The following is a 22,014-nucleotide window of genomic DNA, read 5'->3' as shown; positions in this document are numbered from 1 at the left end:
CCCAAAAAAAGAAAAGAAAAAGAGGACACGACACAAATAAGAACTGAATTAATAAAGTCGTACTAATCAAGTAACAGTTGTGTTTCAGATTTTCAACGCAGCGCAGCCCACAATTTACTGCAACTATCACCTGGTTTTAACAATACCATTGGTCTCCGTTTGTTTTGATATAAATTATTTTTTAAGGTACGAGAAAATGAGCAACGGTAAAAAAAAAATGACCGACAATTTTTATTGAAGGTCCGATAGCTTCTGTTTACGGTCTAGCAAACTTTGACAGTAGTCCAACGATTTTAAAAGAAAAAGCTCAAATTTAAAAAATAATTTATAATTTTTTTTTTTAAAAAAAACTATTATACGAAATTAATATAACTCAAGAAAATTATTTCACCTCAATTTATTAAACCGATATTTATTTTTAAAATATGTTAATTTAATAAATTGACATTTTTTTCTAACACGTATTAGACAATATTGTTAAAGGGGCTTTAACGTACAAGAGCAGGTGAAATTGTCAATAGAATTATTGTAAAACATGAATTTGATTAGACATAATAATATAATTAGTTTTATGTTTTAAAAAAGTATTAAGGCTCAATAATAGAATAAAACAACATACGACTCAGATTTGATCTACAAGAGTAAAACAAGACCCCAATGGTACGACTGTTGGGCACAACAAGTTAAAAGAAATATAAAAAGAAGAAACACAAAAAACGCACTTGAGAGAGATGAGAAAAAGGGGAGGTAGCGGGCGTCCTTGTCTGACCATTAGAAGCTGAGACACCAAGAAGAAGAAGAAGAAATACAGTAAGAAAAACCTCTCTGAATCTGTATGCAGACGTGATATTAACGATTTTTTGTTCTTTCATTCATGGTTTTGCTTTGTTTTGCGTGAGTCTAAGCTGCGGGTTAGATATAAGATAGGTTTTGCCGTGTTCTAATCTGAAACTCTGGTGGGTGTTTGTGATTTTGGGTTTGTTCTGTGGAATTTCTGAACTATGAATCACGAATTTACTTTGCCTTTTTGGATTTTTTTAGCGTGGTTATCTGAGATTTCTTACAATTTTTACGGTTTTACGATGTAAACAAAATGGGAACTTGCCTGTTTTTCCGTTGTGCTAGGACAGGGGTATCTGATTTGTGTATTATTTCTATGAATTATCTGTTTTAAGGTTTTACGACATACTGTAGTTACGTGGTTTTGGTTGTGATTTCAATGATTTTGCAGGGTGGGTTTTGAAGATTTTTTTTTTTTTTTTTTGACATCATGGCAGGGGCAATTAATACTGTGATCATCATCAGTTCCCGAGACTTTTTTTTTTTTTTTGGGGGGGGGGGGGGGGGTGGAATTTTATGATGCTGGTGTGGGAATTTTTTCTGTTTCATATTTGTTGGGTCGCAGAAAGTGTATTTTTTATTGATGTACTTTACCAGAAGGAGAAATTAGTTCTCTTGTTCAAGATGCTTAAGATTTCAAGGCTGAAAAGTGATGTAATTTAACATATCTAGGTTTGTACACGGTCTAGTCAATGTTTTCGAGTTGATGGTTTATGTATTATTGATATAATTGTATGACTTTGATATTTCATATGTGATTTCGATTTTTTGTACACGGTTTAAAGCCATGGCAAATCCTCTCTGGGTGTATGAGAGTTTTCACATCCAATACGAAATAGATCTATCTCTCTCTCCTTTGAAGTTATTGTTGATGTGTAATGGGAGATGCGTTTAATAGTGGTTTTCCTGCTTATGTATAATATAGGTGGAGATAGAGGTAATTTATCTTTAATATAGTTTGGTCAACCTATATGGATCCAATGGCCGAAGAGCAAATAGATTATGATGATGAAGAGTATGGAGGGGCTCAGAAGACACAGTATCAAGGAAGTGGAGCCATACCTGCCCTTGCAGATGACGAACTGATGGGAGAAGATGATGACTATGATGATCTCTACAATGATGTTAATGTTGGAGAGGGTTTCCTTCAGTTGCATCGGTCTGAGGCTACACAGCCACCTGGTGGTGTTGGCAATGGAGGACTTCAAACTCAGAAAACTGATGTTCCTGGACAAAGAGTGGAAGCTGGGGGATCACAAGCGCTGAACATTCCTGGTGTTTCAGTTGAAGGAAAGTATTCTAATGCTGGTGCTCATTATCCTGAGCAGAAGGAGGGGCCATCTGCTGTTAAGGGACCAGAAGTTGGACCTGTTAGTTATCCAGATGGGTCTTCAGTCTCACACAGAGGGAGGGTTGTGGACATGCCTCATGATGCCCCATTCAAAAATATGGGGTTTCAAGGATCCACACCTGTGCCCCCCAATTCTGGGGCTGCCCCTTCTGATATGCCTGGAAAAATTACCAGTGAGCCTATGCCTGTACTGAATTCTGGAACTGGTGGTCCTCGAACTGTTCCACCCTCTAATCAAATCAGCGTGAATGTAAATGTCAATCATCCGATAGTTAATGAAAATCAGATCCGGCCACCTGTAGAGAATGGTCAAACCATGCTGTTTGTGGGAGAACTACATTGGTGGACAACTGATGCAGAGCTTGAATGTGTTTTATCTCAATATGGGAGGGTCAAGGAAATTAAGTTTTTTGATGAGAGAGCTAGTGGTAAATCCAAAGGCTATTGTCAAGTTGAATTCTATGAGGCAGCTGCAGCCACTGCATGCAAGGAGGGAATGAATGGTCATGCTTTCAATGGGAGAGCTTGTGTTGTGGCCTTTGCTTCTCCGCAAACATTGAAACAGATGGGAGCTTCTTATGCAAACAAGAACCAACCTCAGACCCAGGCTCAACCTCAGGGAAGGAGGCCAATGAATGATGGTGCAGGGAGAGGGGGCAATATGAATTATCAAAGTGGAGATGGAGGAAGAAATTATGGGCGGGGTGGATGGGGACGGGGTGGGCAGGGTGTACTCAACCGAGGCCCTGGGAGGGGAAGAGGAGGGGCCATGGGTGCAAGGAACATGGTTGGGAACAATGGTGGAGTTGGAGGTGCCACTGGAGGAGGTTACGGTCAAGGCCTTGCAGGTCCTGCATTTGGGGGTCCTGCTGGTGGTATGATGAACCCACAGGCCATGATGGGTTCTGGATTTGATCCAACATATATGGGTCGAGGAGGCGGTTATGGGGGGTTTCCAGGTCCTGCTTTTCCTGGAATGCTTCCTTCTTTTCCAGCTGTTAATACGATGGGACTTGCTGGTGTGGCACCTCATGTCAACCCAGCCTTCTTTGGTCGGGGAATGGCAGCTAATGGAATGGGAATGATGGGTTCTGCTGGAATGGATGGTCATCATCCTGGGATGTGGAATGACACGAACATGGGTGGATGGGGAGGAGAAGAACATGGTAGAAGGACGAGGGAGTCCAGCTATGGTGGTGATGATGGTGCTTCTGAATATGGGTATGGAGAGGCAAATAACGAAAAAGGAGTAAGGTCAAGTGCTGCCCCTAGGGAAAAGGAACGGGGATCTGAGCGTGACTGGTCAGGAAACTCTGAGAGGAGGCCTCGTGATGAGAGGGAACAGGACTGGGACAGGTCTGAAAGGGAGCCCAGGGAACACCGGTATAGGGAAGAGAAAGATAGTTATCGAGACCATCGGCCGAGAGAACGTGACGCGGGTTATGAGGATGAATGGGACAGGGGGCAATCTTCTTCAAGACCTCGGAGCAGGTCCCGAGCGATGCCAGAGGAAGATCGCAGGTCTCGATCCAGGGATGTTGATTATGGAAAGAGGAGACGTTTGCCATCAGAGTGACACAAGCATGATGTTATTTTCTTTGGCAGGTCTAATGAGACCTCACAATCTATGTTCTCAGTCGTAGATTTTCTCCCTTGGATTCTATTCTCTCTGGTTCTCAGTGGCCCCACATTCAGAGTGTGGCTTCTTTGAGGGAAGAAGTAAGTTCTACTTGTGTTGGTTGGAGAGAAGAACTAAATTTCCATTGCTTTCGTACTGCATGCTACTGAACTCATTAGTTGCTTAATATTTGTGTGCTGAAAAAACGATTGCTTAACTTTTAGTAGAATACCAATGTGGATATCTTTATGGGTTTTACTCCCGGTATCCTTCACTAGGTATCCCATTGGTGTTATGCTAATATCTATCTTCCAGACAATTTGCTTTCTTCAACTGTGATATTGGTACACTTGAAACCTTCTTGTTGGTTTATAAGATTGAGAGTTCATCGTCCATATGCTTTGAATGAAGTTATTTTTGTCTGTCATGTGGATAATTTAGCCATTGGTAGATGCATATAGCAGTATGAAGTTTAAGTTCTATACTTCTTATATGATATATTTTCTTTTTTGAACTCATGTTGCTGGTTGACTTTTTATGGCAATTCAGTATACCTCTATTACTATGTTTTTTTATTTCTGTAAGAAAAATCTGAGTAATTCAAGGTGTGTCTAGCTGCTTTTGGTTTGAGCAAGTTTCGGCTTGCCTTTTGTTTTAGGTGTATGGTAGGTGAAAAGGAAGTTTCCAGTGTTGTTTAGGGTTGTGAGACTATTAGTATGTTAGTTATTAATATCTCAGGAATAATCAAATGAAGTATATGATTGCCTTGTTTTAACCCAATCATTAGTATAGCTTGAGCCACTGTTTCCATCCGATCCCATAGGCTGGTGTTAGGGTTTAAACTCTGATATTCCTTTTCCCCAAAAGCGAAATTTATTAAATGCTTCAAATTGACTTTATGGTCTTAAAAACTAATTGTAGAGCTGATGTTGTTAACTGTCCTCTTATTAGAGCTTGAATGGTATGCAAGGAAGGCCCTTCTTTTTCAATAGCTTAGACGCCAGTTTTAACCCATGGCCAAAGAGTTCCCTGCTTCTTGCCTTGTGGCCCCTGTAGTAGATCCACATGGTATCCTTTCCTCAATCAAATTACATGCCGAGTATTTTCACTCAATATCTTGTGCTATTTTGCTTTCTTGGAGACATGATTGTCGACATTTGTCTGGTCAAGAGCAAAAAGTTGTAGTAGCAAGTTGTGAGCCATGTGGCTAGCAGTTGAAGAATGGTTCTAGTTATAATCTTCATCAAATAACACTATCACCTTGTTTTCTGTTTGCGGTGGATGTGGTCATGAAGCATCACTCTCAAATATTGATGATATTCAAATCTTGATTCATGACTGACAGCCAATCCTCTTCAACCTCTTTTTTGTGGTGTGTTACATTGAACCTAAGTACTTAGGATGTTGGTGTTACCTAGAGTAAAGCTGTAAGCTCATTGCTAGCATGCAAGTCTTAATAACTACAGTCTGCAACTAAGATATGACCGGAAATTATGGAGTTGAGGGATTAGTTCTACGTATTGCATCTCATAGAGGTAAAATGGCATAGGGCTGTATAATAAATGGATTAGGGGATACTTGACTTTGTTTGCTTTCAGATTTTGATTTGTTTCTGTTTCTAATATCTTTCGGTAATATTGAGTGGTTGAGATGGATGGCGTCTTTGGCTGATTATTTTATTCCATGTCTATTGACCTGGGGGTTTTCTTTTTATCATTATATCCAGGGAGTGGAGTAGGCAACATTTTGTTTTAATGGTTGAATCAGCCTGTGCTGGTTACATGGAGGAAGATGTGTTAAATGGGTGCCTTTATTGGAATCCTCTGGTGATGGCTTTGGTCTGCCAAGTGTGCAAAAGTAGCCTTATACCATCTAAAAATCTGTAAAATTGTGCTCCTGCAAGAAAATGTCTAGAAAGAGTCGAGTTTTCAAATAATTGAATATTCGTGTACAGTTTGTGGATACAATCACCATGTCTGTCAGTCTCTATGTAAAGCACAATACTCATTTTTTTTTATAAGTCTTATGTAAAGCACAATACTGTCTTGTGTAAAGTTGACTTTATGTATTAGGCCCACGATGTGTAACAGTCTCTTTTGTTGTTTGACTGTATTGGTTTTATCTCTGAGCTTGTAAAAGTTTCGTGAGGCCCATACTTGATGTGTTGTAACTGATAATGTTTGTTCTTCACGTTAGGAGAGTCAGGGTCGAGCTAGTAGTACATTGTAACATTTGGTCACTGTTTCAATTGTAATTGGTCATTGTAAAATTTGTACAACCCTGTCTCTGTTGAAGCAATATCCCTGAATGCAGGAAGGATTTCGAAGTAATTCTTTAATTGTATTATGTAAACTGTGAGGATTACTTGGGTTTAGGGTCAGGACTCAGAAGTCACTGTTTCCTTATGTACTTTTTGTTTTAACTTTTATATGTATATTTTTTTTATTTTTTTTTTTAATGTGGGAAGCAGTTTCTTTTGTACTAATGGGTTTAGAATTTGTAAGTCATCTTGTCCTGTTTGTTTAAATGGGATTTGGAATATATCCCAGTAATGTAAGCTGGATCATGTTATTTTAGTAGATTTTTAGGACTGCTTCATCTTTGATGGAGGTGTGCATGCTCAGCGACCTGCCTCATTGTGTTTTTCCTGATTGATACTACTTGCTCAATGAAAAGCTTACAAGGATTTTGTTCACAACTTCTTTGTTGGAAGCTTCAGTGTGGCTCATCCTGTCTCTTCATCTGCCCCCTCTTTTTGTGGTGTTATTTAGTGATTTATTTTATTTTACTAGAATTTGATACTGAATTAATCCGTCAGTAATGGTGTATTTGAGATTGGTTATCATTTTGGTTTGGTTTTCATTGGTAGGTTTTCGGATTTGTTAATTACTTTTCATTCTTTATTCCTAAACAAGAAGTTTTGTATGGGAAAGGAGAAAGTTGCATTCTTTATCTTGAACTAATTATCCTTACCTATATTGTTATGGCTCACATTGTAGTTGTTGTGTATCTTTGGTTACTTTGTTTAGGTTTTGATTTGGTCTATGCTGCTGACTACTAAAATATAAAGGGTTTGTTTATGGATTTTCTTTTCTATTTGCTATCATACAAGTGGTCCTGTGGGCTCCTCAGGTGGCTTTTTGATGTGGTTGAAGATTATTATCTATTTATTTGTGTTTAAGACAAGCAGTCTCCATGGAAGAAGGGAAGCACAATGCTTCCCTCCCCCCTCCTCCCCTTTTGCTTATGCCTCCTATGAGGCCTTTATCCAGCTTGAGTTTTTTCTATCCTTATTAGCCTCTTTGGAGGCCTTATCAACCTTTTTGGAGGCCTGGTTTGCCTCTTTGGAGGCATTTTTTCTCTTTTCGTTACTATCACCAAAGTCTTCACTGCTCATCTCTTGGGTCTTATTTTTCAAAGCTAGATTTACTTTCTTCCGTTAGATCCAGCGTGACATACGCTGCTGCATCGTGTTTTCCGTTGTCTTCTGACTCTGCCGACACCAGTCGCACTTCCTTTGGACTTTCACACATCGGAGCGTGGTTTGCACACGCCAACGAGGGGATCTCGCTCGTCGACATGTGGTGACCATGTTCTTGCTCCCATCCCTCTGCTTCTATTGCGATTGGTTGTTCGTGGTGGCCCTCTACCTTCTGGCCTCTTCTATTGGTTGTGTCTTCACGCTCTGGCGACTATCAGCCGTGCTTGTTACCGTCGTCGTTCCTCCGTTCCACTTACTTCCTCCAATGTTGGTATGTTGTGGTGGTCTTGTTGTGCAATCTATGTTTTCTTTGGGCTTTCTGTTATTACATTGTTATCTCTTTTCTGTGTTTCCTTCGAGCTGTTAAAGCCAACTTAACCATAGGTTTCTATTTGACCTTCAAAAGTGTCTTCTCTACTGTGGTGGTTCACCTTTCGAGGTTTAATGCGCTTCTTGCACCTTTAAGCTGCGCCATTCGTGGTGCACCTTACCGAATCACCTTTATTGGCGACCTCTTTTCTTGATCTTTGTACCAATAGTATTTTGGGCCGTATAATTTATTTGTTGCATTCTCTTTTATATATATATCTTTCTTGTAATTTTTGTGAAGTACTTATATTAAAAAAGAAAAAAGATAAAAGAAATTGATTATTTACTTCTTTTTTTTTTTTTTGAACCCAATGCCGTCTTCTTCCATTTCAAACCATTAGAACAACTCTCCAAAGGGGTACAAACCAGGGAAGAAAGAAACATTACAAGCAAGACACCAGAAACAAATATAACGCCCAAAGGCGAGAAACAGAGCCCGAAGGCCGTTGGAGTGAACAGAGATGAAGAATCTCTATCTACAAAACCAGGAAAACCTGGTTTGAAGCAGTTACCCAATGGTAGACTGTGATTACAAGCAGGAATATACAACAAACACAAACAGAAACCCAGAATGCAGACACCGACAAGAAACGACTGTCGGAGACGGCGCATGTAAAACACGCCCCCTCGCCGGGAACCTTCCTAGCGACAGACGACTTCCACAAGCTGAGATCGGCACCTTCCGAGACCGGAGAAAACAGTTGTAGCCCACACACGCAAAAGCAGAAGAACTGAAATGTCGGCGCGTGCGGGTCACTACTGACCATGGACGAACAGCACAGCCTCGAAAAATAACCATCCTGACCAGAAGAGGTTGGCCATCGCACTTGGAACGTTCTTGCTGAAGAAAAACCAGCCGAGGCTAATAGATCTGGCGTTGAACAAAACTCCACCGGAAATCCTTCAACACCCACCGTTCTTCACGGGCCAGCACCTGAAATCATTGTTTGCCACAAGAAAACTACAGAAACAGAAAAAAGGAAAAAGGAAAAAACTAACAACCTCCACCGGTTCAATCACCGGGAGGAACAAAACTCCTACAGCCAAAAGGCTAGGAGACAAAAACCCCTTGCCCTAACGGCCAGGGGAACACCAGCACCAGGAGGGGTAGACGTGGAGCCTCCCCCCCGGTGAACGGAGCTCAACAGAGTTCACTCTCTCTCGCTCTAGAAAATTCAGACCTTCTCTCTCTAGAAAGAAGAGAACCGCACCTATATTATTATAATTGATTATTTACTTGATAATATTGATACGTTGGTTGGACTAATAGTTCTTAATGTAGAATTAACTCCTACAGCATTTTGCTTTTCAAGCTCTTATCACCATCTTATACAACATATCTCGTGGCTTTTCTGTTGGATTGAAGCGTGCTTATTGAAGTGGGAACCTTTTGTTTTTTATTGTGGGGTGTTTTAGTAATTTTGATTAGATTCTAATTAAAGTGTGTTAGTTGTTACAAAACTAAAGATTATAAATAATCATTCCATTCCACTCTCTTTTATTTATGGGAATAACAATTTTTTTTTCTAATGGAATACCCATTTCGCAAACCAAACTAAGCCTTAGTTTTTAAAGTTTGGGCCATAAGTAACAAGACATGCATCAATAAGCTTTAAAGTGTGGGACATAATTTTTCTTAAAAAAGGCCAGGAGAAAATAGGTGTGAAACAAGTTTTCCTTCAAAGGACGGAGGAATTCCCTTCCAACCTAAAATTGTTATGTGTTTACATTGATCAACTGGGTCGAAAGTAGGACCGATAATTTTTTACACGACTTACGAATCCGACATAAATTCAATATGAAATTAGCGGGTTAGTGTTGATGGGTTTAACCAATTTAATTAAATGGATCGAATTATGATTGTGTTATATAATTTTATACTCATATTTGAATACGATCCGAACTTTACACGAAAACATAAACTGTCACCCCTAGTTGGAAGGCGTTTTTAACTTTGAAGCTTGCATTAGATCATAATACCAGTTACTAGTCCGAGGGAGGCCTAATCAACTGATAATTAGAATGAGAAGAATGTGGCAAATTCAAGGATTCGAAATTTCTCCACTCGGAGACTCATGATAGACGGACTTAAAAGGAAGATATTTGTAAACCCGACAATTTAAATGGATAATGTCATTTTTAATACGTTTTGTGCTCATATCTTTACTTAATGCCAGTTTGAGTTGAGAGAATGTTTGTAATAAAGCAAACAAATGTAGCTGATTTCCTGTTTCTTTTTTATCGCTCAGAAATTAAATCCAACCAATGATAAAAAAAAAAAAAAAAAAAAAAAAATGTTTCAGGATGATTTATATGATTATAATTAGGACTAGATGAAAATAATAATAATAATATAACGTTAATACTAATAATAATAATTCAAATCGATCGTTTGTTCACATTTCATATAATAAAATTCAACTATAAAAGTGAACAAGTTTCATACAAAGATTAATTCAGCGATTAAAAGAGGACAAAAAGAAAAAAAAAAAGAAAAAAAAAAGAAACTTTTATTTGGATTATGTGGAACCACTGGCACAATTTTCAAATACTAACAAAAATGTCATGCTTTGAATTCCACACTTCCAAGTTTCTTTATTCGGAATTCATTACATGAATCCCCACATAAATGTCAAAGAAAATTAAGAAAATTACAATCAGAAATGCACATTAATTCCAATACCAATTAGTAGAATATGTTTGTGCAAACACGCTTTACGTAAGTCTTCATTAATGGCTATGTATATATATGCATACAGCTTAATTAGAAGGATAAGAAGCCAGCAACGGCACCGGCCACCAAGGCTCCCGCGACACCGACTGCCTTGTGAGTGGTGGCACCACCAGCAGGCCCGGGAACAGAAGCCTGATCAGCACTAGGAGGAAAAAGTGTAGGAGACACAGGTCCTCCGACTGGGGCGGCCTCAGCCACGTCCTCACCACTTGGTCCATCAGAGTTTCCAATGTTTTCGTCCGAAGAGGGGCTGGAGGCAAGAGGGGAGGTGGGGGCTGCAGAAGCCAAAGCCAGCCCGGCAACTGCAAAAAGAACCAAAAGAAGAACGGCAATTTGGCGTGTCATATTTGGTCGATCGAATTAGCTAGCTATAGCTATATATAGCTTTTTTTGAAGATGATATGTAGGGAATCAATGCAGTAGTTCTCTAAGGTGGATAGAGAATCACCGCAGGCCAGGAAGGATGAGGAGGGGAGGGCCGGTTGATATATATATATATATATATATATATATATATATATATATATATAGAGGAGTGAGCGTGGAATGCGGGTGGGTTTAGTTGCGGAGTATGAGGAAAGCCATGCATGGGTGGGAGAGTTTGTTAATTAAATGCTAATCTCAGTTAAGCTTAAAGTATTTTTAGTTAAAATCGCAGCTTGTGTTGGAGAAGATGATCATGCAATTCCTGATTTTGGTTCACTAGATTTAGTGGTTGTTCTTGGGTTAACATTTTTCATGCCCGGCCAACTAATTAATTAATTAATTAATTAATATATGTTTAATGTTCTAATTTTATCATGTGGCCGGGTTTTAATGAATTAATCCTAAAGTGTACGTGGCCAAAAGGAAGAAATTAGCGTTCGAAATTTTCTAAAAATATTCGGAATAATTCTATCAAGTCTTTTTTCCCAATCCAGGAATGATCAGGATGATTATGAAACCTAAAGTTTGGCCAAAATGTTCTATTCTTCGATCTCGACACATGAATGATATCTAAAAATCAAAATCCAATAGATCGAGCATTAATTGCACATCAATTTGTTTTGATAAGAAAGCTAAATCAGGTATATATATATATATATATACATATGGTGAGAGTACAGTTAGGGGTATAACAATTTTTATTATACGTTATTTACAAATTGGCGTGAACAGTTCATTATCATGTTAGCCACTAAAATATAAGCTACCACGTGGTAGTCCACATGACATTTACTATATTTACAAACAGAATTGACAATTCGCATGATATTTACCGTGCCAACTATTAAAATGTAAACTGCCATGCGTTAGGGGTGAAAATGTAGTCATTTTATTTCTATAACCACAACCGTTCCGCCTTAAGAAATTAATTGTTATTTAAAGTATATATATAGGGTAGGCGATTACTAACCGCCTTGGCGTATTCCTAAAACCGCTAACCGCCTACAAAAAGTAGTTAGTTGATTAACTATTACCAGTTAGTAGGCGGATATTAACCGCCCGCCTTTTCACCCATACCGTGCGTTATTCTCATAAAAGACGAATTGTCATGCCACGTGAATTTTTAAGAGTGCATTTGGTATTATAATTTTGCAGACCGAAAGTACAATTTTAAACCAAATCACATAAAATGTATCGTTTGAGAATGCATTTTTAAATCAAGGCAAAAGAATGCATTATTTAAAAACATATAATTTTAAAAATAAAACTATGAATTAACTATAAACACATAGTTGCATTTATAAAAATTATATTTTTCAAATCTTGTGAATTTTAAAATCATTATTTTTAAATTTCACATTTTTAAAATCACATACCCAAACCAACCGGAACTAAAAAGATAACAATAAGACTCCCAAACATTTTTTCCAAACCGTGTCGAAGGTCCCATCCATAGGGATCATGGACCGGTTTCAGGTCCTATTAGTACGCCTCTCAAATGGATCTGGCCCACACAGCAATCCTCGGCCCATACACAGAAGCGCTCCAGACCCAAACCCTAATAAAATGAAGCGGTATAACTAGTACGAACTAGGGCTTTGAAAAACTAAAACCAGGGCGAGCCAGTGAACCCCTCCACTCTTCTACACAGCGCGAACCTCTCGAAGCTTCTTCAAGTTTCACACTGATCGTCACCACCATCGCACAACGCTCATTTCCATCTTTGGTAGGTGAGAAATGGCGCTGGCGTTCGACGATTTCGGGAGGCCGTTCATAATAATAAGGGAGCAGGAGCAGAAGACGAGGCTGAGAGGGTTGGATGCGCAGAAGGCCAACATTTCAGCGGGCAAGGCCGTTGCTCGCATTCTCCGCACGTCCCTCGGCCCCAAGGGCATGGACAAGATGCTCCAGAGCCCTGATGGCGACGTCACCATCAGTATGTCTTTCTATGCTCGGTGTTTTAATGTTTTTGTTCAATTAGTGAATTTTGAAGTTTGAATTGGCTATTGATTGTTATAGGTAATTGATCTGAGTTAGTTGGTTGCTTGAGTTGGGTAAAATGGCTTGTGCGGATCTATCATCTATGTATGCTATATCAACTAGTCAGTGAGGAAGTGATGTGTGCTTTAGTGTCATTTCGGACGATTATGTGAGGGTATAGGTCCAAAGTTGAGGGGATTTGATTTGGATGGAACCGGGCTTGAGCAGTAGATTTAAGTGGTTCCTCTAATTTTCTGTCGAGGTTTGAGCTTCTTGGGTCCCTTCTTAACCTTTTGCTCTGGATCCTGAGAATGACCCTTTTTGAACAATATTCTGAAGAAAATGCTTTTTTTTTTTTTTTGGGTAAAATCATTTTCAAGTGAAATCCTTGAATCAAGACTGCTAAGTATTCATGAATCCACTTTGGAGACCACTGAGGGTGTCCCTCTAGAGTTTTGGTTTGGGGGTGTACCCTCTAGACTACTGCTATCCTTTCTTCTGTTGGGTTTTTGCTTTTATTGCGTTGCGTGCGTTAGGAAGTAGAAATGAAAAGATTTCAGTTATTTTTTTTAAAAAAATCTTTTTATCTATTTATTTATTTTGTTTTGGGCGTCTCTTACCGGTTATGTTCTTGTTGTCAGGCAATGATGGTGCAACAATCTTGGAGCAGATGGATGTTGACAATCAAATTGCAAAGCTGATGGTTGAACTGTCCCGGAGTCAGGATTATGAGATTGGTGATGGCACGACTGGAGTTGTTGTCATGGCCGGTGCACTTCTGGAGCAGGCTGAGCAGCTCTTGGAACGTGGTATTCATCCCATTCGGGTCGCAGAGGGCTATGAAATGGCCTCTAGGATAGCTGTTGAGCATTTGGACCGTATTGCTCAGAAGTTCGATTTTGGAGTGTCAAATTTTGAGCCTTTGGTTCAAACTTGCATGACTACTTTGTCATCGAAGATGTAAGTTCGGTTTACTTTTTTAGTTTCACCACCATGCTTGGCAGTGCCTTTGTGGCATCAGTGTGGTATTTTCTTTGCCATTATGCTATTTGATGGCTCCTGTTGCTAGTGTTTTCTGAATTTGTATGTTATGTTCTACTTTCATGCTCTTATTCTGCTTTTCTTTTTGGGAAGAAATTATTGGTGATGAATTACAACGCTGGCATTGGTCAGAAAAAATTAAAAGAAAGAAACAATGGCCTTTTTATGTTCAATATATGAGTAAATTGTGATATTCATTTGCTTTTACTCTTCATTTTTTGCCAATCAAATTGTGGTTAATGCATCTTTGGTATCTACGATGTCACAAAGCATTGGCATAGTTTTTATGGTTCTGCCATCAGTTTGTGAATTTTATTAATTTTTTTTTTTTTACTAATGCTGCTTGTAAATTTTGCCATGTGCCTCCGGATTATTATTTGTTACGAATCATGATTGAATGGGCACAGGTCCAATGAGCTTGAGCTGATGTCCAGTCGGCAAATGTTATATGTAAAGTTGACAGACAGATGTTCTTCTTAGTAGCTATAGAAACAATTAATATAAAAGTGAAAATGCATTAACTTCTGCTGTATGAAAGGCCCAGTTAGCTTGTGCTGATGTCCAAGATGTGACTAGCCAAGTCATAATTACGTAGTTCTTTTTATAATATGATAACTAATTGTATGGGCCAGGCCTGATCTGTCGTCAGTAAATAGTTCCCAATTTTTATATGGTTGTGTTAATCTGCTTTATTATTGATGGAGGATGTCAAAAGGAAGTTTTGAGCGCATTAGTGGCACTTGAAGTGGTTAGAAGAGCTTTCCCAGCTGTGGGCTTTAGGTGGTGTTTGGTGGGTTGGGTTTGAGGGCTTCGTGTGGTGTAGGGAGCCTTGAGGGTTTTGCTCGTTTTAGTTTGGTGTTCCTATTGAATACTTTTGTGTATGTAGGGGCGCCTTACGCTTTTTATAAAACTTTCGTTTACTTATCAAAAAAGAAAAAAAGAAAAAAAAGAGCTTTGCCAGCTTTTTCTATATTACATTGAGGGAACTCATCTTTTTTCTTTTTCTTTTTGTTAATTTCTTATTTAAAATGAAAAATTTTGACCCTCAAATTGGCATTCAAGTAAGGGCAATGGTGGTTGATGGTAACTTTTATGGAACTCTTTAGATGGTGTATCTTTTATCTGTTACGTACTGTGCATGTGAAGCCTTTTACGTTATATTGCAGTGTCAATCGATGCAAGCGCAGTTTGGCTGAGATTGCTGTTAAAGCAGTTCTTGCTGTCGCGGATTTGGAGAGGAAGGATGTTCGCCTAGACTTAATTAAAGTAGATGGGAAAGTAGGGGGTAAGTTGGAAGATACTGATCTAATATACGGAATTGTTGTTGACAAGGATATGAGCCATCCACAGATGCCAAAGCAAATTGAAGATGCAAAAATTGCAATCTTGACTTGCCCCTTTGAGCCACCGAAGCCAAAGACTAAACATAAGGTCGATATTGATACGGTGGAAAAGTTCCAGACATTACGCTTGCAAGAAGTGAAGTATTTTGATGATATGGTTCAAAAATGCAAGGTGAGATAGCACTGTGAATTACAATAAAATCTTTAGCATTAAATTTTTTCTTCCAACATCTATGACATTATTTTTCTTTATTTATTGTTAAGTTTTTTTCCCCCGTAATCTATTTTTGTTGTGAATTTAAGTTTCTCTATCTCCCTTAAGCCAGTTTACTTGGGTTTCATGATATGCAAATCAAAATGTTTTTTCCTGGTGCAATGTATCTCTCTTGTTGTCACCATGCCTTTTGGGCTGGGGAACGTCTGATTTAGTGAGTTGCAGGATGTTGGTGCTACCTTGGTTATCTGTCAATGGGGGTTCGATGATGAAGCAAATCATTTGTTGATGCACAGGAACTTGCCTGCTGTCAGATGGGTCGGTGGTGTGGAGTTAGAACTGATAGCAATAGCCACAGGTTTGTCTTGTTTAAGCTTTTCAACTCTTGATGTAATGCATTTATTTATTTTGATAGATCACATTGGACAATTCTTTTGGATTCTACAGTTTTGCGTTGTTTATCTTCCATCAAATAATGGTGTTGGCATCTTTGTAGGTGGGAGAATTGTGCCAAGGTTCCAAGAATTGACCCCAGAAAAGTTGGGAAAGGTATTTCTTCCTCCTTTATTTTCATTGTTGTTCCTGCTAGTGCTCTGATTGTACAACGTATGTAGATCTACATATATTTTATTTTCTGAAACTAATGGACATGAAAATTAGTCTTACTGTGACATAGTCTCAGTTCATAGATGAAGTTACTGTTAGATGGAAACAACTGTGGAGAGAGTTTTATACGAATAGATTTAAGACATCAATAATAAAATATTTTTCTTCATTGTACCTCATGGCGTTTTTCACATTGATAGTCACCTTGCAGTTTATGTTTCTCACATTTTGCTTGATTCACATAAGTTAGTCTACCAACATCGCTTCTCTATGACTCCAAAACTTTTGTTTTCAATTTTTATAGGCTGGTTTGGTTCGAGAAAGATCATTTGGTACAACGAAAGATCGAATGTTGTACATTGAACACTGTGCAAATTCAAGGGCTGTAACCATATTTATTCGTGGAGGTATGTTCATGTTTTGTGCCCTGTTACCTTTGCAATCATAATCTTAGCTTATTATGATTCTTTGTTGATAATACTCCTAGTTATCCAGAGAAAATGCTCTAAACTATAGCTGTGATCTAGTTTATATCCATTTTGGCAGCATCATATGTCAACTTTTGTGTAGATATGAAGCATGATGTATATTTTGAAAGGAGGTTGCTCACTTTCAACTTGTTAGGATAGTTGTCAACAAATAAGCTGAGAAAACTAATGGAAATATAAAGTAGAGGGAAAAACTGAGAATGGATGATCTTTAAGGCATTTGATGATCTCATATTCTGTTTTGGTGTTTAATAATGCAATAGGCAACAAAATGATGATAGAGGAGACAAAGCGCAGCATCCACGATGCCTTGTGCGTTGCGAGGAATCTCATTCGCAACAATTCTATTGTGTATGGTGGTGGCTCATCTGAGATTTCTTGCTCAGTTGCTGTAGAGGCAGCTGCAGATAGATATCCAGGAGTTGAGCAGGTATGACCTTTTCTTTTGGTATCCTATCCTTCTGATTAATGGGTTGTACTGACCATATTGTCCTTTCATCTGCAGTATGCTATCAGAGCATTTGCTGATGCTTTGGATTCTATCCCCATGGCACTTGCAGAGAATAGTGGACTCCAACCCATTGAAACGCTATCTGCGGTGAAGTCACAGCAAGTTAAGGTAAATGGAACACTATTATAATTTTACTCTGGACTGATGGTTCTGGTTTCCTCTCTCTCTCTCTCTCTCTCTCTCTCGTGACTGGGGCGATCCTAGCTTTGCATTATGGAAGCGATTGTGATCATAATTTTGGATTCAATATGCAGGAGAACAATCCCTACTGTGGAATAGATTGCAATGATGTTGGCACCAATGACATGCGTGAGCAAAATGTGTTTGAGACTCTGATTGGGAAGCAGCAGCAGATCCTGCTGGCAACTCAAGTTGTGAAGATGATACTGAAAATTGATGATGTTATCTCACCTTCTGAGTACTGATATGTCCAGGTCTAAGTTCTATAGTTCTGCTTCACTTGAGCTCTCGGGTATTTTGTCGGTTTTATTTTGTTGCTCAAGTGACTCTGAGACCATATGTTCACTTGGATGGAAACTTGTTGCTCATAGATTTTGGAGTGCTTTTGATTGAAATTGCAGTATGCTTTTTCTTGTGGTTAATGGGTTGATTTTGTTGTTCCTTTTGGGAATCGATTGATGGCAGTCCCTTTCATCTTTTTCCTCATGCATGCCCCCCCGTCTCTCTCTCTCTCTCTCTCTCTCCCTCCTCACATGGTGCACCCCCCACTGGAAATGCTGATTATGAGATGGTGCGAAGTGCTGGACAGCAATGATCTAGTACTTCGGATGTCCCAGAACCACAGAGTTAGTCTTCTTTCGTACGTTGTGCAAAAGTTGGAAGGATCTTTAGGAGTTGAGAATTTATTATATTTAGCTTTTGTGAGCAAGAATTAATGAATCAAATTGGTTCCAATCGTTTACTTGTTTGGGTGAAAGATATAAACATAGTAGGTTGTTGTTTATTGTTGATTACTGAGAAGGGAGTGAGGGAGAGAGAGATCTTAGTAATGGTGTTAGAGATTTAGGATCAAATCATGTTGCCAAGGTTTAGAGTTTCGCGAGCCATTGGACCCAAACAGAAAATCGGATGCAGCACAAACTGTGTTCAGCAGTGATGGGGCAAAGCGTGTTGCTTGTACCCTGAACTAACAGCAGAACTGAAGTACTCAATTAAGGCCATAAATGTTATTCAATAATCATCCCTCCCTTGGGGACGGATTTCTCTTCAAACCGATGCTGCCACGTAAGACACTGCCTTTTGAGTGAAAAATCAAGGTTAAATGGATCGACAAATACTGATCATAATCGACAAAGTTCTTCACAAACGACGCTTAATGACGAAAAACAAAAAAAAAGGGGAAGGATCTACTGTCGGTGACGAATTATTTGTACCAACGCAACATTGTTTGCATAGATGTTGTCCGTTTCTAAATGCAAATGCAAGATGCCAAGATCGATCGAAAAATATGGAGAACTCGTGACTAGCATTCTCCTCCCTGTATCTCTACTCCTACCAGTTTGTCTTGTCTCACCTCTCTAGTATATCTTTACCGTTAATTTTGCAAAGGCAAAACCCTAGATTTGGTATTTATTGATGGGAGTGGTGTTACTGTTGGCCATTATGTTGATTGGTTATGGCAACTGTACTAGTCGGAGACAGAAGAGAAGTCCTTTTAAATGGTAGGCGGCATTTGCTTAGAATACTTTAGTATTGGGGAGTTACTTCCTGGCAACAACTTGTAATAATCTAGGCGTGGGGGTGCCCCTGCGAGTTTCCAAAGAAACACGCCTCAAGAAGAAATGTAAGCCCGAAACACATTCCCCCATTAATAGATGGAGTAGCAATAATATTTATTTTCTCACATGTTAGCTCAGTTCAGACACACTGGGCCATCCCTCCCATGTGAGGAGAACCCAAGTGGGACCGAAAGGATGTGTGCGAGAGAGAGAGAGAGAGAGAGATTAGATGTATAAGACAACGATTATATCTCACTTTTAATAGTTAATTAATATACAAGAACTTGGATCCTAATTTTCTTGCAACTACAGTACAGTACAGTTGGTCTTGTTCTTTTTTCCTTCCGTACTTTGTGGTCACCTTCACCTTTAGCCACGGGCTGTCCTAGTCAGAGCCACTCATCATCAGCAACGCGCGCCCTTCTTGCACCCAAGTGCACCCGCTCCGGCTGTGATTGTACTGACGAGCGTAGATGATCTTGCACCCAAGCTCGATGCCCTGGCGTAACTAGAAGATGCTCCGGCCCCAGAAGGAGTGAAGAATGCACCGTTCAACATCATGTCTCCTTCCGACCTCCAATTCCATTTCTTCCACTCGCTCTGTGCTGCACTCTCGTGTTTAGTGACCTGAAATATGTAGCGACCTTCTTGCATTAGTACTTTTTGAGTCTGAATATTAATTGAGCAAGAACGTACGATTGAATATATATATAGTAGTTTGTACGCGAGTTCTCACCTCCTTGTTGTATCTGTCATTGGGAGCAAGAAATCTGTTGCCTTGGCTGTTTATAGTTGGAGCAGCGCTGCCACCAATTGCATACATTTCCCAGTGGGAGTAGTCATTGTTCACCACATGGAAATAACCATGCCTACATCTGCAAACAAATTCAATAAAACCCATTTGAAATCCAACTCCTACTCCTACTACAACTGGGTAATTAATTGGGTAGTCAAACAAAATTCATTCATGAATTTGATTAATTACCTTGGCATCCTTTGCACAAGCCCTTCTCCAAAATGGTTGAAGGCTATGGTGACCTGCATGTCTTTGTCTTTTGTGTAGGAGTCACTGTGGCCCAAGAGCATGACCTTGTTATGGTGGGTCATATAATTGTTAGAGATGGTTATCGCCGTGGATCCATGAATGGCATCAATCAGCCCATCACGGCAATTCGACAAGGAGCAATGATCCACCCACACGTGGCTTCCACCGAAGATCGAAATTCCGTCACCGTCCGATACAGTCCTCCACCCATAATGGCTAGGAGAGTCCCTCACATAAGCATTCCCGCCTTGCTTGCAGTCATGTATGTTCAAGCCATGGATAATAACGTTGGTCACGTACTGTATAGTAATGCATGGCCCCCCCGCAATGTGCACGTTTGCGCCACGGCCGTCGATCGTCTTGAACGAATTCATGATCAGCTCCTCCTTCAGCTTGATCATCATGCTGCTTTTGAAAATGATCCACAGTGGCTCGTCTTGGATCACCGCGTACCTAAGAGTGCCTGGTTTGGGGTTCACAGGGTTGTCGTCACCGGAGTCCGTCACCACATATATTTTTCCATCCCTTCCGCCAATGGCATGCTTTCCAAACCCAATTGAACAATCCGCCAGGCGCTGGCGGTTTTTCTCCCAATTCGGGTCGCACCTCCAGCAATCGTCGATGGGATTCCCAGTCCCACAAGAGAGATAGCCTAAGCTTCTCCTAGACGCATTGATGCTCCTGTAAACCAACAAAAAAGAAGACCAAATTAGAAAATTACTGACACATTATATATATATATTAACGATATATTCAAATATTGTTTCAGTATCATACTTGTGTACTTCTTGTACTACTAGTTCTGGGTCTTGAACTGGTGAGGATATGGAGGTTTGAGCTAGATTAAGAGCCAAGAGTAAGAAAAGAGTGATCAGTACTGGAATTGCCATTGTCTTTTTTCTGTGTATTAATGGCACGAAATACACAAAGAGATCGAAGAGAGTAGCTAGGCAGAGAGCAAACCGTTGTGAGGAAGTTGGGAGAAGGTGGGGGGGTGCTTATATAGGGAATTCAAACGGACCAAGTTTGGTCTTGTCGATATATACTCGATCTCGTACCTGTTTCTCTTTTCTGGTTCTTAAAAATAAAATTCTTTTACCCGAAAAAAACTAATAATAATAAATAAAGCGGGTAAAAGAGCCTGATTAAACAATATGTTTGGGGCCACCAACTCCATGATTTATGGTTAATTAAGAGGCAGCGGGGGGTCCAAAATCCTATCCAGTAGTTTGGCCGTCAAGCAACCTCTCGATCTTCTCAGAATTTCTTCCCACCCTTTTTTTTTTTCTTTTCTTTATTTGCCTGAAAATTAGGGGTGAGAGTACGTCATTGGTGGATTATTATGTGCTTAATTGGTAAACTTATTGAGCTAGCTAGGGTTTTAGGACGGCAATTACGGACGTTTCATTGGAGACGTTAATTTGTTTTGTTTTCTAAAACGAAAATAGGTGGTGAGAAATTCAGGTTCATGTATTGGATTCAAATCGTGCCGAACTACGAGTATAAAATTAACTTTACCCATGTAATTAATTAAACGAGTTAAACCTTTTAATCATAATCCTTCTAATTTCATTTTAGATTCGTGTTGAGTTTACGAGCCATGTCAAAATTAACTAACCCTAGCTAACACAAAACACTACTAAAAAAAAAAAAAAAAAAAACTCCAAAAGACATTTTATTTTATCATATATTCTGCATTATTAACTGTACACCGACACTTTCTCATATGAAATTTGTGTCGGTGTTGCGCGAAAGATGTAGACTACTGCCCCTACTTTCTTTCTCCATCACACATATACAGCTTCTGACTTCTGTTGCACCTTAATCTAGTAATGTTCAGACAAATATGTTTAATTAATTTCCCCTTATATATATATGTTTACTTTTCCCTTGATTTGTTGTTTCTACAAGAAAAGACAGTACTGACTACGATTTCAACAATAATTTATGAGCCGTTTGCCTAGCTATCATGATGAGGACGTTGAAAGCATTGAAAAGCTTCTTAATCATAATTTAGCACAATCTCATTATAAATTATTAGGTATCTTCATCTTTCCATGTATATATATATATATAAGGATGATTAATGTGTGAAAGCTTTTCATGCATCCTATTAATTAAGCATGCATGTAGCAACCAAAATTAGTCTAACTCTGCTTTCATTTAGTAAAATCTTTTTATTGTTAAAGAAAAGACGTAAGATTGAATTCCCTCGAAGGGAGGATCGA

The 22,014-nt window shown here is 39.2% G+C and overlaps 3 protein-coding genes across 4 annotated transcripts; 2 read left to right on the top strand and 1 right to left on the bottom strand.

Annotated features, from left to right (window-relative positions):
- Positions 1-653: 653 nt before the first annotated feature.
- On the top strand, positions 654-6,375 carry LOC133865599 (uncharacterized). Of its 2 annotated transcripts, XR_009899781.1 has the most exons (3): positions 654-810; positions 1,766-3,910; positions 5,536-6,375. XR_009899781.1 is itself a non-coding variant. In XM_062302020.1 (2 exons), the coding sequence occupies exon 2, from the start codon at positions 1,812-1,814 to the stop codon at positions 3,765-3,767; it is 1,956 nt and encodes a 651-aa protein (XP_062158004.1). In that variant the 5' UTR covers positions 654-810; positions 1,766-1,811; the 3' UTR covers positions 3,768-4,204. The 2 variants fall into 2 exon arrangements, 1 of the variants encoding a protein (XP_062158004.1); XM_062302020.1 differs by lacking the exon at positions 5,536-6,375 and having other exon boundaries at positions 1,766-4,204.
- A 6,040-nt stretch (positions 6,376-12,415) lies between these two features.
- On the top strand, positions 12,416-17,604 carry LOC133865588 (T-complex protein 1 subunit epsilon). Its single transcript, XM_062302014.1, has 9 exons — positions 12,416-12,755; positions 13,441-13,759; positions 15,007-15,355; positions 15,623-15,755; positions 15,894-15,946; positions 16,308-16,410; positions 16,755-16,921; positions 16,997-17,110; positions 17,257-17,604. Exons 1-9 carry the CDS (start codon positions 12,557-12,559, stop codon positions 17,425-17,427), a joined length of 1,608 nt encoding a protein of 535 aa, XP_062157998.1. The 5' UTR covers positions 12,416-12,556; the 3' UTR covers positions 17,428-17,604.
- A 1,362-nt stretch (positions 17,605-18,966) lies between these two features.
- Positions 18,967-20,812, bottom strand: LOC133865580 (probable pectate lyase 5). Its single transcript, XM_062302005.1, has 4 exons — positions 20,564-20,812; positions 19,727-20,467; positions 19,478-19,616; positions 18,967-19,368 (listed from the first exon to the last, which is right to left on the bottom strand). Exons 1-4 carry the CDS (start codon positions 20,674-20,676, stop codon positions 19,147-19,149), a joined length of 1,215 nt encoding a protein of 404 aa, XP_062157989.1. The 5' UTR covers positions 20,677-20,812; the 3' UTR covers positions 18,967-19,146.
- Between the last annotated feature and the right edge of the window lie 1,202 nt (positions 20,813-22,014).

The sequence above is a fragment of the Alnus glutinosa genome, chromosome 1, assembly GCF_958979055.1.
Source record: "Alnus glutinosa chromosome 1, dhAlnGlut1.1, whole genome shotgun sequence".
Taxonomy (NCBI): Eukaryota; Viridiplantae; Streptophyta; class Magnoliopsida; order Fagales; family Betulaceae; genus Alnus; species Alnus glutinosa.
Note: the sequence above shows the minus strand (reverse complement) of the source record. Positions and strands in the feature narration are given on the sequence as shown.